This window comes from Budorcas taxicolor, chromosome X (assembly GCF_023091745.1).
Source record: "Budorcas taxicolor isolate Tak-1 chromosome X, Takin1.1, whole genome shotgun sequence".
NCBI lineage: Eukaryota > Metazoa > Chordata > Mammalia > Artiodactyla > Bovidae > Budorcas > Budorcas taxicolor.
In genome coordinates, this window is record NC_068935.1 from 53,985,913 (window position 1) to 54,001,857 (window position 15,945).

Consider the following 15,945-nt stretch of genomic DNA (forward strand, 5'->3'; position numbering starts at 1 on the left):
TTGTTTTGGAGGAAAATTAATGAGAAGTATATTTGAGGGAGTAGCAGAAGATGACGTTGAGGTTTTCTAGTTGTGTGATAAGGTGAAAGATGCTGCCATCAGTAAAGGTTGACAAATATGAGAATAAGATGGGCTAGGAATGTGAAGACCTTGAGGAGGGAGAATTGTGCCTTATAATTTTTAGGGTGAAATTTGTTGGAACTGGTTGGAATTTCCTATAATCTGTGTACATTCTGTAATTCCACTGTACATCTCTAGCATGAGTGGCTGCAAGATTTTTTCAGCATGGGCAACTTTACCTGGGTAATCCTGTGATCTGTTGAGGATCATCTTTAGGAAAATGCAAAGAAGCAGAATAATGGGCAGAAGGGGCAAGCTAAGGAGCTGGAAAGTCCTACTACTCACTGGTAATGGTTAGTGGAGAAAGAAAAATGAGCACCTCTAAACTGTTGGCTTTTACCCACTATTTAAACAAAATAGCGTGTTTAGCTATCAAGTGAGATCGTCTGTTGATAGGACAGGCTCCAATCCCAAGGAGAATTCAACAGTCCACGTGCATGTCAGAGTAAATACAAGGAGAAATTAATGTTAATTATACTATTTGGAAGCCCTCTCTAGTTTCCATAAGCTTGAGACCTCTGTTAATCCTCCCATTAAGTACTTCTACTTGATGTTGGGTTTACTGGGAAGAGATTATGTACTGAGCTCAGAGAATAATTCAGCATTTTCCACTTAAGGTTGACAGTTCCTCCTGAAGAGGAATGAAAAATGTGAAAGGAAGAACATAGAAAAGTGATTAGATCTTTCCACCACATTTACCTCTCCAAGTTCTATGTCAACTAGGCACTTCTTGCTTTTGTTACATGGGCAAAAAGTCTCTTAGTTTTATAAACAACAGCCTAAGAGAAACATTTTCAGCCAAAGAAATGCATTTTTTTTTTTTTTTTACTTTACAACATTAGTATTTTACTGTGTAAACTTTGATCTTTACAGATATGACTATATGAAAGCTTCCGGAGGCAGAGAAGTGGGGGAAGTGGTACTTCAGGAAGGAGAAGTGGCAGTGGATGAGGCAGCCTGTATAGAGCCAAGGCAAGCCCATGGCTTTGTGCTACACAGGCAGCTTCCCAGGCCAGCCATTCAGGCAATTGATTCCTGTGGCAACCATGGAAACACAGTAATGCCTCAGTCTTATCTTCAGTTCCAAGGACTCCCAGAGCTTATGAAAATTCCCCCAGACAATTCACCTACTGATGGATACAGGTTTCACTTTCAGTTGTCAAATGTGAATAAAGACAACAATCAAGACCATATGCAAAAAGATGTCTCCAGCTATTATCCTTTACAGCCCAGTTGCTTGCATCTAATGCAAGAAAACGAGATGGAGTGTACAGCAGTCTACTCTAAGCTGTTGATGCAAGTGAGAAAGAGCCAGGCAGACAAGGAATCCTACAACAAATGGAAATACATAAGACCAAGTATAGCAAAAAGAATGCCGATTCGGAAAGCACCTCAAGTCATTCCAGACCCAGTGCCTGAGAGAAAAAGAACAGCTCCTGTTAACCTGGCTTACACAGTCCGTAAATCACGTGTGCCCAATAGTGTGCACACGCGACCCTATCGGGAGAGGGTGATTCACTTATTAGCACTGAAGGACTACAAGAAACATGAACTTCTTGTTCGACTGCAGAGAGACGGCATGACTGCAGAGGACAAGGATTCCCTTGGAAAACTTTTGCAGGAAGTAGCTCATCTGAATACTCAGAATCGTTCATATTCTTTAAAGAATTGTGTTTTTAAAGAGCTCCAAAGAGACTGGCCTGGGTACAATGAGCTGGACAGGCAGGCATTGGAGTTAGTGCTTGCCAGAAAAGTACATCCACTTTTCAAAGTTACTGGAACCGACCATCCACAATTTTCTATAGATTCTAGTACAGATGAAATATTTTGTCCTTCTCAGGAACAGCTTTACAATTCAGCTGACATTGATTATGCAAAGAACAAAAAAGTTAGAATATCTCACCTGACAACTAAACAACAGCCAGCATCAAGTGATTGTTTGAATAACACCAGTGAAATATCTGCCATGGGTCACCCACCATACTCTGAATCTACCACCAGTCTTAGCTCTCCATCATTGCCCAACATCCACCTTCCGACTTCAAATTATCTTCAGCCTGTCTATTCTAAGTGTAGTTATTCTAGCATTACAGAAGGATGTGAGACTCAAGACCCACATGTTGACAGGTTTAGTCAAAGCAGTAGAATTTTTGAGTGCCAGCAGGGTAAACACTCTCTGCAAACAGTAACCTCTATTTCGGTTACAATGAAGTATCCGAAGCATATGGAGAAACAGCATTCACTGACTGGTGAGAAATTCAAATACAAATTTACAGAATATAAAACAAAAAGCAAAGAGTACAGTATTAAGATTTTGGAGAAACAGCAGACAGAAAGTGAAAGACAAGATGAAGGTGCAAAACCAAATTCAAGTGAAGAAGTTGCAAAGGTTTGCACTCCCACTGGGAAGAGCTGTTCAACATCTGAGCTTCCAGATTATCTGACTAGCTATGTCACTATAATTTCCTCTGAGCAACGTGAGCGTTATGAGCAGGAATTTAGAGTAGATTATGAGGAATATAAGGCCTTGCATGAAAAGTTGATGCCTTTTTCTAAAATATTTGTTTTTCTAACTTCACAAAAGGAGAAGTTTCCTCCAGATTCAAGAGAATATGAAGATATTAATAAAAAAATCTCACTAGAATATCAGAAGATGAAACAGATGAATCAAAATTATTTTGAAGAAAAACTCAGATGCCAATATCTCTACAGCAAACTGGCTCACATTAAAGAGCTGATAAATAATTATGACCAGCAGTGAATACAGTCACAGTCATAGCCTGAGAATAGTTCTAGGACCAGGGTAAATGAATGTAAGCTTATTTATTTAAAATTTCAAATTACTTACTCTAAGATTCTAAAAGGATGAAGCTTCACTGTTGAAACAATCAGTAGTACTATTGTAATTTTCCTTTTACTTTTTATGATTTTTTTAATTTTATATTTATTAGCTTTATGTTTCTTTATTTTTATTTGATTAGTTTATTTTATGTTGATTTATGTTTCTTTTTGTTTTTAAGTCTCTTTTTATTTATTCTTATCATTTACTTTTTATTTTATTTTACCTTTTATGTACTTCTGAAGCTGTTTCATCTGTTCCCTTCTACCTCAAAATTTGTTTTCATTCCTTTAGTTCTTTTCAAAACATTCTGAGGATCCAGTGACTTTGAAACAACCTTGTATACATTTAAAAAATAAAAGCTTATAATGAGCGATGGAAAGTACTTTTGAATAAATACAGCCTCTTTTGCTTTCTTAACACTTATGCAAGTTCAGCCTTAAAACACAGATGTTCAGAAAATTATAGAAAATACTATGATTCTTCAAGCAGTACACATTTTCATTTCATTAAGTTTATTTCTTGATCAAGCATGAAACTTGATTTTATCTTAGAGAGCACAATTTATGTGGTCAAACATGCAAAGCTTTTAACTAACAATTCTATGTTATCTCTTCAAAGTACTGCCAGTTGAAACAGGGAATATTATGTTTGCAAATTTAAGTTTTTAAATGTTTTCCACAATATGAATATTGTCTTTAGTAAATGTTTGTTTCCATCATCTAACAGAAAGTTATTATATAGCAAAGAATGACAGTTTTGTACGATAGAAAGGCTAATAATAAAATGAACAGTTAACAACTTGAAAACCAATTTAGGAAGCAGAAGATTCCCAAGTCCTTTGCAGGTACCTTTGTTCTCTTATCTTTCCTGTGTCCTTGTCCCGCCTTCCCTGAAAGTGATAAACACTCCCCCAAATTTATGTTTACCTTTGATTTTCTTTTAAAATCAGTTCAGTTCAGTTCAGTTGCTCAGTTGTGTCTGACTCTTTGTGATCCATGGACTGCAGCATGCCAGGCTTTCATGTCCATCACCAACTCCTGGATCTTGCTCAAACTCATGTCCACTGAGTCGGTGATGTCACCCAATCATCTTATCCTAGGTCGTCATCTTTTCCTCCTGCCTTCAATTTTCCCAACATCAGACTCTTTTTCCAATGAGGCAGTTCTAAGCATCAGATGGCCAAAATACTGGAGTTTCAGCTTCAGCATCAGTCCTTCCAATGAATATTCAGGACTGGTTTCCTTTAGAATTGACTAGTTTGAACTCCTTGAAGTCCAAGGGACTCTCAAGAGTCTTCTCCAACACCACAATTCAAAAGCATCAATTCTTCAGTTCCCAGCTTTCTTTATGGTCCAAATCTCACAACCATACATGACTACTAGAAAAACCATAGCTTTGACTAGACGGACATTTGTTGGCAAAGTAACATCTCTGCTTTTACACAGTTTTTTTGTTTCCCTGAGGTTCAAACTCCATTCTAATTTAAACTCTTACATGAGGTAATCCAACAGCCATGCTACTGAGAGAGCTTCTAAATGAGCAAGTAATCAGGACAATTAACAACAAAGACTTTGCCTGCTAATGCATTGTGGCAGGGGACTAGGTTTTGAATTCATAGCTCAAATTGAATCACGACCCTGCCACTTTCTATGCAACTTTGGAGAGGTTGCATGATATCTTTGGAGGTTAGTTTTCCTATCTGTGTGTTGGTAATAATAATACTCAACTCAACTCAAGACAAACAAACAAACAAACAAACACTTACCTCACAGAGTAATTGTGTCTAGTACAAGGTAAGTAATTAATGAAAAAAAGAGCTGATCTTGATATGATTACTTTTCCCTGTGGGCAACAAAAATGCAAATCAGTGAGCAGCAGGATTAGCTTTCAAGTTATCTGAAGAACAAGGAATATTTACTGTGGCTTGGGATTCGTACAGAAAACACTTGAGTTAACAACATGAAAAAGATATCAAATGGACTGTTTGACGAATTCAGGTGCATGCTGTCTCTGAAGTCAATATAAATTTGTGGAGGAAAGTTTCCCCTAGGCTATACAGGAAAAAAAAAAAAAAAGATCTTGTTCTAATTCATGACCAAAACCTAAGTACAGCATATCAGCCAGGCATTTTCTTACAATGTCACATCACCTCTTAGAAGCAATATGAGAAAGCTGACAGTCCAGTTGATTAGTGACTCAGATGATCAACATTCTATTTTCTTTTGCTGAGTTTTTTCAAACAAGACATTTAACAGGGCTATGTCGATGTACCAATATAGTGATGACCACATTAGATGGAAGAGCTAATAGAGATGAATTAGCTGTGTGAGGTGGCATGAGGGATATGCTACTCATAGTAGCAGTTGAAACTACGAGATAAGAGACTATAACTGCTAAGGAACACAATATTGAGAAGAAAGTCAGTGACTTGTTCTGTGCTGAAGAAGGCACGTACATTTAGGGTATAAGAGAAGGAACAGAAGTGAGCAGAATGGCCAGATAAAGAGAATGAAAACTTCAGTGACCAGGATCCAGAGCGAGAAGGTAATCCACAGTTGCAGTTGATAGAAAGAAGTCAAGACACTTAAGATCAGCTCCCCAGAGAGCAGCATGAAGATGCAGAACTATGGAGATGTCGCACAACTCCATTAGGGTCCCTCATATTTCCCCAACATAAATCAAAATCTACATTGATTTCACTTTCAGAAACTTTCAATATATTTACCTAATTCAAAAAATATGAAATACCTACCTGGAGAAGGAAATGGCAACCTATTCCAGTTTTCCTGCCTGTGAAAGCCCATTTAGAGAAGCCTGGCAGGCTACAGTCCACAGGGGTTGTAAAAGTGTTGGACGTGACTTACTGACTAAACAAAAACAAACACAAAAGTAAAAGCACTGGGCAGACTGCTCAGTTAATGCTCTGGAAGAATTATATAGAAAACTTCATACATAAAAAGGCCCATGATTCCCCAATACCCCCCACATCTTCATCTTGTTGAAAAAAGGTTAAATTCAGTGTGTTAATTATAATGATGGCATTATATCATTTCAGATTACAAAGTTTCTTATACCAATCAGCTTAAATTCAGTGTTATCATCTCTAAATAGTCTATCCCTGAATGTATTTCACAGGCAGATGAGGACTGAAACTATTTTGTCTCATTTGAGGGAGAATGGATTTTGTATGTGGAGAATGGTATTTGTATGGCTGAATCCCTTTGCTGTCCACCTGAGAGTATCACAACATTGTTAATCAGCTATACCCCAATACAAAATAACAAGTTTAAAAGAAAAAAATAAGCAAAGAAAAAATGAAATATCTGAATTTCACATGAAATTTTCAGTAATTAAGTTGATGGCACAGTGGTAAAGAATCTGCCTGGAATGCAGGAGACCTGGGTTCAATTCCTGGGTCAGGGAGATACCCTAGAGAAGGAAATGGCAACCCATGCCAGTATTATTGCCTGGAGAATACCATGGACAGAGGAGTCTGGCAGGCTACAATTCATAGGAAACACAGTCAGACACAACTGAAACAACTTAGCCACATGCATGCAACACTTCCTGTTTAAAATATAACATTAGAATTTAGAAGTAAATTACTTTGTAATTTCATTTTGGGTGGTCTTGCATCATAAACGTGACTAATTTTTTTTTCCTCTTTGCACATACATGAGTCTTTCCCAGGTATAGCTAAAGTTTCAAGTGGCACCTCTTTGTTAGCCCAGCAAGCAATCCCTTTAATAGAATGTCTGTCCTTCTCTCAAGAAGATGATATATCAAAACCCAACTTAAAATCACCCTTCTCTGGAGACGCGGATATAGAAAACAGACTTGTGGGCACAGAGGGAGCAGGAGAGGGTGGGATAAATTGAGAGAGTAGTATTGAAACATACATTGCTATATGTAAAATAGATAGCCAGCAGGAATTTGCTGCATGGCTCAGTGAGCTCAAACCCAGTGCTCTGTGACAATTTAGAAGGGTGGGATTGGATGCGAGGTGCTAAGGGGGTTCAGGATGGAGGGAACATATGTATATCTATGGCTATTCATGTTGATGTATGGCAGAAACCAACATGACATTGTAAAGCAATTATCCTTCAATTAAAGTAAGTAAATTTTGGAAATACATTCAATTTTAAAAAGTGAAATAAAATCACCCTTCTAAGATCCATGTCCCTGTCTGCCATTTGTCTAATTCGGTGCTTACTTGATACAAAGCTGGCTTTCCTTATCCATTAATGATGTTGGACCTGAAAAGTGTGTTTATCCCTTTGCTTTTCACAACATCTCAAATTAACCTCCAGTTTAAAATAGAATAGAAATAGTGACGGTCTCAACTGCCTATTTCAGGGACACTTTTTGTCAAATAATGGGTGGCTTAGAATTGAAACTAAATAATCTGTCACAACTAGTTCAGGAGCAGTTAGTAATCACTGTCTTGAATCTTCTAGCTTTATTTAATAAGGGTAATTCAGCTCCAATAGAGATGATAATTGGTAACCTATGCTTCCCATAAATCCATCAGAGTAAGTTGGTTACTTAGATATGATGGACTTCTGAAACCTTTACATCTGTTTCTCACAACAAAAGTGTGTATATACAGTACAAATATTTTGAACAGCTAAGCACTGTAAATTGTATCTTTATTAGGCTTCTGATGGTGTAACAGGAAGAGCCAGTGTGTGTGAAGCTATTCCTCTTTAAGTACTTTATTTATTTTGGCTACATGGTGTGACATGTGGGATCTTGGTTCTTGGATCAGGGATTGAACCCATGCCTCCTGAACGGGAAGCATGTTGTCTTAATTACTGGACACCCAGGAAAGTCCCCTTAAATTACCTTTTTTTTTTTTCTTTTTGGATTTTTGTTTTTGCATTTTATTTATTTATTTTACTTTATTTTACTTTACAATACTGTATTGGTTTTGCCATACATTGACATGAATCCACCACGGGTGTACATGAGTTCCCAATCCTGAATCCCTCTCCCACCTCCCACCCCATATCATCTCTCTGGATCATCCCCGTGCACCAGCCCCAAGCATCCTGTATCCTGTATTGAACATAGACTGGCGATTCATTTCTTACCTGATAGTATACATGTTTCAATGCCATTCTCCCAAATCATCCCACCCTCTCCCTCTCCCTCAGAGTCCAAAAGTACAAAATGACTACGATTTATACAGTTTAAGATTTGTATATATGGTCAATTCCCTATTAAGAGATTAATCAAATCAGTAGTAGATAAATAAAATATGCTATGCAATGTTATCCACCCCACTCCAGTACTCTTGCCTGGAAAATCCCATGGATTGAGGAGCCTGGTGGGCTGCAGTCCATGGGGTCGCGAAGTCAGACACGACTGAGCGACTTCCCTTTCACTTTTCACTTTCATTCACTGGAGAAGGAAATGGCAACCCACTCCAGTGTTCTTGCCTGGAGAATTGCAGGGACGGAGGAACCTGGTGGGCTGCCGTCTATGGGGTCACACAGAGTCGGACACGACTGAAGTGACTTAGCAGCAACAGCAGCATGCAGTGTTATAATTTTCCATAAAAGAACTCCATGGGACATAAAACTTTTGATACTGATCTGTAAAACGTGAAAGGTAGATCTGTGCAATCAATTATTTAATAGTAATGTGGCTTGGGGTTTATGGAGAAACACTTGAATTAGCAACACAGAAGAAAATCAAATGGACTGTTGGATAAACTCAAATGCCTGAAGTCTCTGAAGGCAATCCAGAAATAAGAAGGAAAACTTTACTCACTCTATACAGATAAAATAATCAAAACAGGTATTGTATTGTATTACCAAAACATTAGCAAATATTTCTGGCCAGGCATTTCTCACAGTGTCACGTTGTCTCTTGGAAGCTGTGTGATGAAACTGACAGTCCAGTTGACTGGGAGCCCCAGAGACCAGCATTTTATTCTTTTGCCAGGTTTTCTCAAGCAAGTCACATTTATCCTATCTCTGTATCAGATGCTTCTGAAAAGGGTTTGAAAATAACTGCTGCTTCTAAGTCATTTTGAACTGTATTGAATGTCTTAATACTCTTCCACAAGTGCAATTCATTATATCGAGCTTATTAGTGGAGAGTTTTTGAGACATGAGCTTCCCTGATGGCTCAGATGGTAAAGATCTCCCTGCAATGCAGGAGACCTGGGTTCCATTCTTGGGTCGGGAAGATCCCCTGGAAAAGAAAATGGCTACCCATTTCAGTATTCTTGCCTGGAAAATTTCATGGACAGAGGAAACTGGTGGGCTATAGTCCATGGGGTCACACAGAGTTAAACATGACTGAGCGATTAACACTTTCACACTTTTACTTTTGAGACATCGTGAAAATCTTTTGGAAACCAAAACCTAGAGAAACAAAGTGATTTGCTTAATTCAGGCTTTCTTAATCTTGGCACTACTGATGCCTTGAGCTGGGTAATTCCTTGTCCTAAGTGTGGGTGTGTCCTGCACATTGTGGAATGTCAAGTAGCCCCTCTGGCCTCTATTCATTAGATCCCAGTGGCAACACCCTAATCGTGATTATGAAAACTGTCTTCAGATATTGCTAACTGTCCCCTGGGGGGCAAAATAGGTTCCAATTGAGAACCACTGGCCCAGGTCACACAGCAAAATAGCTGCAAGAGTTAGGAATGGAGTTCAAGGCCTCCTGACTCTTTAGTTCAGTTCAGTCACTCAGTTCAGTCGCTCTTTGCAACCCCATGAATCGCAGCACGCCAGGCCTCCCTGTCCATCACGAACTCCCAGAGTTTACTCAAACTTACATCCATCGAATTGGTGATGCCATCCAGCCATCTCATCCTCTGTTGTCCCCTTCTCCTGCCACCAGTCGCTCCCAGCATCAGAGTCTTTTCCAATGAGTCAACTCTTCGCATGAGGTGGCCAAAGTATTGAAGTTTCAGCTTTAGCATCAGTCCTTCTAATGAACACCCAGGTCTAACCTTTTTTAGGATGGACTGGTTGGATCTCCTTGAAGTCCAAGGGACTCCCAAGAGTCTTCTCCAACACCACAGACTCCTACTCTGATGTAAATCTTATTCAGCTATATTACCTTACATATGTGTTGGTACTTTGAGTGAGGGTAGGTATCAAGTTAGCATCTTTAGTTTGCCGAGAGAAACTTCTTGAAATTTGAGTCTTCACATTTCTGTGTCGCATTGCCCTTGTTAGAATAATGGAAATGTGTAGATAGGAAAAAGTGAAGTTGACAAACGTGAGTGATTTATTGAAAAGAGCCCTGATTGTTTACAATTATTAAAATGTAGTGTGTGTGTCTCATTAACAATGAATATACTTAGCAGTATCTGTCTGACAAAATTATGCATTTCAGTAAACACACCTTTCAGTATGCAAAAGTCAGATTCAGTAGCTACTTCATGCATACTTTCAAGCAGTAAAATTTCATCTCTGTGAATAAGAGTTAAATAGCTTCATAAAATGCATACAATATTCTAATAATATTTATATTCTATTTATACTTATGCCAAACATTATTATATTGCAGTATATATTATATAATTACAAGATTATTACAAGATGTTATTTATATTTATATTCAAATTATATTTATGTGTCAAACTTTTTATGGTTTGGCAGATGACCTGTGGATGTACGGGATGAGACTATGACACAGTGCAGGACAACAATTTGCTGAAACATAATTTACCACAATTTAAAAGAACTGAATGATGTGAAAAATTAATACTTATTTCAACAGAAAGATTTTTATATGTTTACTGAAAAGTAGGTGTTAATATGTATTACAGTGTAATCTGAAAGCAGTATCAGGATGGTAAGGATGTGTCTTGGTGGTGAGGAGAGTGACTTCTCTTTAAAATTATTTTCCCTCTATCTATGCTTTCTAACTTGTATTATTTTTATATTATAAGGTTCTATGGAGAGAACTAAAGTGGGGTAGAGGAGGATGGGGAGTGCCACTTAGCAGGACAGAAATTACAACTTTAAATAGGGTGGCCATGAGAAGCTGATATTTGAACAAAACGTCAAGGCAGCATTGGAGTGTGTCATGCAGCTAGCTAGAGAAATAGCATTCTCAGGTATAGGGAAGGGTCAGTGCAACAGCCACAGAAGAGAAATAAGTTTCTGAAGTGCTTGACTGACTTTAGGAACAATAGTGTTTCTGAAAACAGGGTGTGTAAGTAGTTGGCTTGTGAAAGAGATAACACAGCCAAATCACAGAAAGCCTTATAGCACTGCAAGGTCTTTGTTTTTTTTCTGAGTGACATGAAGGGATACTGGAGGTTTTAATGGAGAAATGATCAGTTCAGTTCAATCACTCTGTCGTGTCCAACTCTTTGTGACCGCATGGACTGCAACACGCCAGGCTTCCCTGTTCATCACCAACTCCTGGAGCTTGCTCAAACTTATGTCCATCGAGTCGGTGATGCCATCCAACCATCTCATCCTCTGTCGTCCCCTTCTCCTCCTGACTTAAACCTTTTCTAGCATCAGGGGCTTTTCCAATGAGTCAGTTCTTTGCATCAGGTGGCCAAAGTATCGGAGCTTCAGCTTCAGAATCAGGCCTTCAAATGAATATTCAGGACTGATTTTCTTTCGGATGGACTGGTTGGATCTCCTTGCAGTCCAAGGGACTCTCAAGAGTCTTCTCCAACACCACAGTTCAAAAGCATCAATTCTCTGGTGCTCATCTTTACTGGAAAAAACATAGCTTTGACTAGATGGACTTTTGTCAGCAAAGCAATGTCTCTGGTTTGTAATATGCTGTCTAGGGGAAATGCTAGGATCTACTTAGTTTTAGAAGCATTGCTCTGACTGCTGTGTTAAGAATGTACTGTAAGGGACAATAATCAAAAGAGGGACAGCAGTTAGGATGATACTAAAATAACCCAGGCAAAACAAAGTGACAGCTAGGTTGAAAAACAATCAATGGAAGAAGTGGGGAAAATAATTCAATTCTGGATATTTTGAAGGTATAGCAAATACACTTTTCCTAATGGATTGAATATGGGATATGAGAAAGTTATTAATAACTCTAAGTTTTTGGCTTGAGAAATATAAAGGATGGAGCTAAGACTGGGAAACCTATGTGAGAAACAGGCTTGAGAAAAAGAAGGAGCATGATTGGTATAGGTTATGTTTGAGATGCCATTATTTATCCAAGAGTATATATGAGTTTTGACTTCAGAAGAGTTCAGGATGGAGATATGTATTTTGGAGTTGTCTGTGGATAGTCACATTTAAAGCTGCAAGGATGGACAAGATCACCAAATAAGTGATAAAACATTTTAAGAACGAGCCCTGAGGTCCTCCCACCCTTGGAAGTTTAGTGAGATGAGGAGGAATTTGCTATGGAAACTGAGGAGAAATGACCACAGCCATAGAAAGGATATTAGGAGAGTATGGTGTCAAGGAAGAAAAGTTAAGAGATTATGCAAAGGTTTCATAGATCAAATGTGTCAAATGCTGCTGATAGGGTAGATAAGACAAGGAGTGAGACAATGACTGGGTTTAAATCCATGGAGGTAATCTGTTACATTGGCAGGTATGGTTTTGGTGTAATGGTGAGAGTTGAAGGCCTGACTGAAATTGGCCCAAGATAGCATGGGGGGAGAAGAACTGGAGACTTGGAGTGTACGGCGAGCCATTTGAGGAAATTTGAGGTTAAGGGGAGCAGATAAGAAGGGTGTAGCTACAAGTAGATGTAAGGTCAGAAACAGTTTGAGATGATAGGAGAAATTATAGCATGTTTGTGTGCTGATGAGATAAATCCAACAGAGAAGAAAATTATGATTTTGGAAAGAGGGAGGATTGGAAGAGTGTTGTTTTCTTCCTGAGTTTGCATCTTGAGGCAAAGAGGAGGAGATTATCTTTCAGTGGGACGTGGGCAATGTGCTAGTATTAACAAGAAGAAAGGCAGAACTTATGTGTGTATTTATTGGGTATATATAATCTGGGTTGTCATAACTTGTGAGGTTCTTTTCTGGACTCACCTGTCTGACCCCCCTCTTTTATTTTTTTCAAGCAATGCCATCATCTGAGAAAAGGTTGAGAAGGAAGTGTTGGATATTTGAAGTTCAAGGATAATGCACAAAGTAAGTTTATATGAGAGTCTGGGAAGGAGTGAATTACAGAAATACCTTAAAATTGTCCAGCAGCATTAAGGACCTTGCCTAACTTCAACAGGTATAGAATGATAATCTTTCTCAGTTTCCAGAAGTGTAAGAAAACCAGATATTAATAGATAGTTGTAATGTCTAACATACTGATGGACTGTGAAATTTAAACTAGAGGAAAATGAAGACATAAATGGGCAAGGTATAGTGAGAAGTTACTAAGGATACTGGGCCTTGGCTGGAAGGAAATAATTGGAGCTAGGGTACTGGAAGAAGTGAACTGCAAATATAGGATGTATTCTGTAGACAGAATGGAATGTTTGAAATTATGGAGTGGTTACTTTTTTGTTTCTAATGAGGTCTTGGGTATACCCATGGGAGTAAGGGGATAACACAGGGTGGAAGATAAAAACATTTGGGAAGAAGAAATCAAAGAAATGAACTTTCAGGGTATTTGAAGCATCATCCATGTGGATAATGAAATTACCAAGAATTATGGTTGGAGTAGTAACAGAGAGAGTGACAGCCAAGAGATAAAATCTCCAGAAATGATAGTAAGTGACACTGATGTCTACAAATGGTTGCTGCTGCTGCTGCTAAGTCGCTTCAGTCGTTTCCGACTCTGTGCGATCCCATAGACGGCAGCCCACCAGGCTCCACCATCCCTGGGATTCTCCAAGCAAGAACACTGGAGTGGGTTGCCATTTCCTTCTCCAATGCATGAAAGTGAAAAGTGAAAGTGAAGTCACTGAGTCATGTCCAACTCTCAGCCACCCCATGGACTGCAGCCTACCAGGCTCCTCCGTCCATGGGATTTTCCAGGCAAGAGTACTGGAGTGGGGTGCCATTGCCTTCTCCGACAAATGGTTGCAACAGGGAGTAATTTAACCTGATAAAATAATATTCAAAGCAAGGAGATTTAGGGAGGGAGTGAGGATAATAGAATTAAAACATTTTATAGTTTTAGTGGGAGCAGGCTTGGCCATTTCCGAGGTCATTACAAAGACAGAATATTGACTGTTATTCTGATGTCATCTCCTCCTCTGAATAACTAAAGCCACCAGGGTTACTTTTATTCTCAGTCACCAAATTGTAACGTTTTTTCAGATAATCAATAGATTGTTCAGCAGTCATCCATAAGTGATCTGGAAATGATTCACTAAGTGTGGAGATTTTCGTCAGAGTAAAAATATAAAACTGGAAATTGCATATTATTAGTCTAACTGAAGGAGAAGGCACTGGCACCCCATTCCAGTACTCTTGCCTGGAAAATCCTGTGGGCAGAGGAGCCTGGTAGGCTGGAGTCCATGGGGTCGCTAAGAGTCGGACATAACTGAGAGACTTCACTTTCACTTTTCACTTTCATGCATTGGAGAAGGAAACGGCAACCCACTCCAGTGTTCTTGCCTGGAGAATCTCAGGGATGAGCGAGCCTGGTCGGCTGCCATCTATGGGGTCGCACAGAGTCGGACACGACTGAAGTGACTTAGCAGCAGCAGTCTAGCTGAAGAATTTGGAAATCCAAGGGAAAGCAATTCAACCAAGATCATACTGTTAATAAGCAGCAGAGTCAAGTATAAAACAGAAGTTTCTGAGTTAAGGTTAGACGATTCAGCCAAAAAGCAAACTAAAACAAAAGCAACAACAGCAGTAACAATAAGTCAAAAGGAAAACTGGATGACCTGTTAAATTTGGGTTCCACATAACAGTGATTTTTTTGAAAGAAGTAGTATGTTTCACATACTTCCATGGAACGTTCTTATATTATGTGTTAGCAACAAGGTCCTGAGTCAGTTCACTTGCTTTCTCTACCTCTGTCCCTGGTACTAGATAGCCTTAGTTGTATAGGTTATGTGGGGGTTCGTGTGTGTGTGCTAAGTCACTTCAGTCATGTCTGACTCTTTGTGACCTCCCATGGACTGTAGCCCATCAGGCTACTCCATCCACAGTTTTCTCCAGGCAAGAATACTGGAGTGCCCTGCCCTCCCTCCATGGAATCTTCCTGACCCAAGGATCAAACCCACTCTCCTGAGTCTCTTGCATTGTCAGGCAGGTTCTTTACCACTAGCACCACCAGGGAAGCCCAATGTGTGAGGGATGGTTGTTCTAATATCCATATAAGAAGCATTTGTGTTTCCTTTGTGCTTAAGTGTGATAGCTTCATGATGTTTTATAATAGTTAGAGGCAATTAGAATAAAAATCAGATAAGCCAAACAGATGTGGCAGGTAAAGTCTTTGTTTAAAGGCTTCATCATCAGACTAAATATGTATCTCTTACAAGCACTGCTTCTAGTTTCTCTTTCTGATATTCTTGCAATTTAAGAGATTCCTGCCAAGAATAATTGCAATTTCTGGGAGAAAGAGAAATTTTTTTGAAAGGTCAGTCAAGTGTACTAATCTTTGCCATTTACTTTGCCATGATTGTTTGTATTTATTTAGTACCATATTATTAGCATACATAGATATTATTTATTACCAAGGACAATAAATGTTCACCAATTGACATGTATTTTCTATTAAACCTTTTTCTGAAACTACTGCCTGTTCTCTTTCAGTGACAGACCCTTTGCTTCCACAGCCGTTTAAATTATTTCTAAATGAGTTACCACATCATTAGAGATTACAACTCTCTCCTGGAGAAAATCGATCCATTTAAATAGGGAATGATTTGCTCCCAGATTAACACAACATTAACATTTCAAATTATTGACTAAAAATGTCAGCCTTTCACATTTTAAGTGAGTGGATTTGCAGTTATCAAAATGATGAGGTAGCCAAACAAATAGTAGTCAGTCTCTTGTTATTATCCACAAATGGCATTTTAAAAATAGATATGAGAAACATTATTTCCTTGCTGTTAGT

The 15,945-nt window shown here is 38.7% G+C and overlaps 1 protein-coding gene across 1 annotated transcript; it reads left to right on the forward strand.

Moving 5' to 3' along the window:
• Positions 1-1,003: 1,003 nt before the first annotated feature.
• Positions 1,004-2,881, forward strand: LOC128069425 (RNA polymerase II elongation factor ELL2-like). Its single transcript, XM_052662631.1, has one exon. It carries the CDS (start codon positions 1,004-1,006, stop codon positions 2,879-2,881), a length of 1,878 nt encoding a protein of 625 aa, XP_052518591.1.
• Positions 2,882-15,945: the final 13,064 nt, after the last annotated feature.

Bases quoted from the DNA above. Each gene is read 5' to 3' on its own strand.
- LOC128069425 (XM_052662631.1), top strand. From the start codon at position 1,004: ATGAAAGCTTCCGGAGGCAGAGAAGTGGGGGAAGTGGTACTTCAGGAA.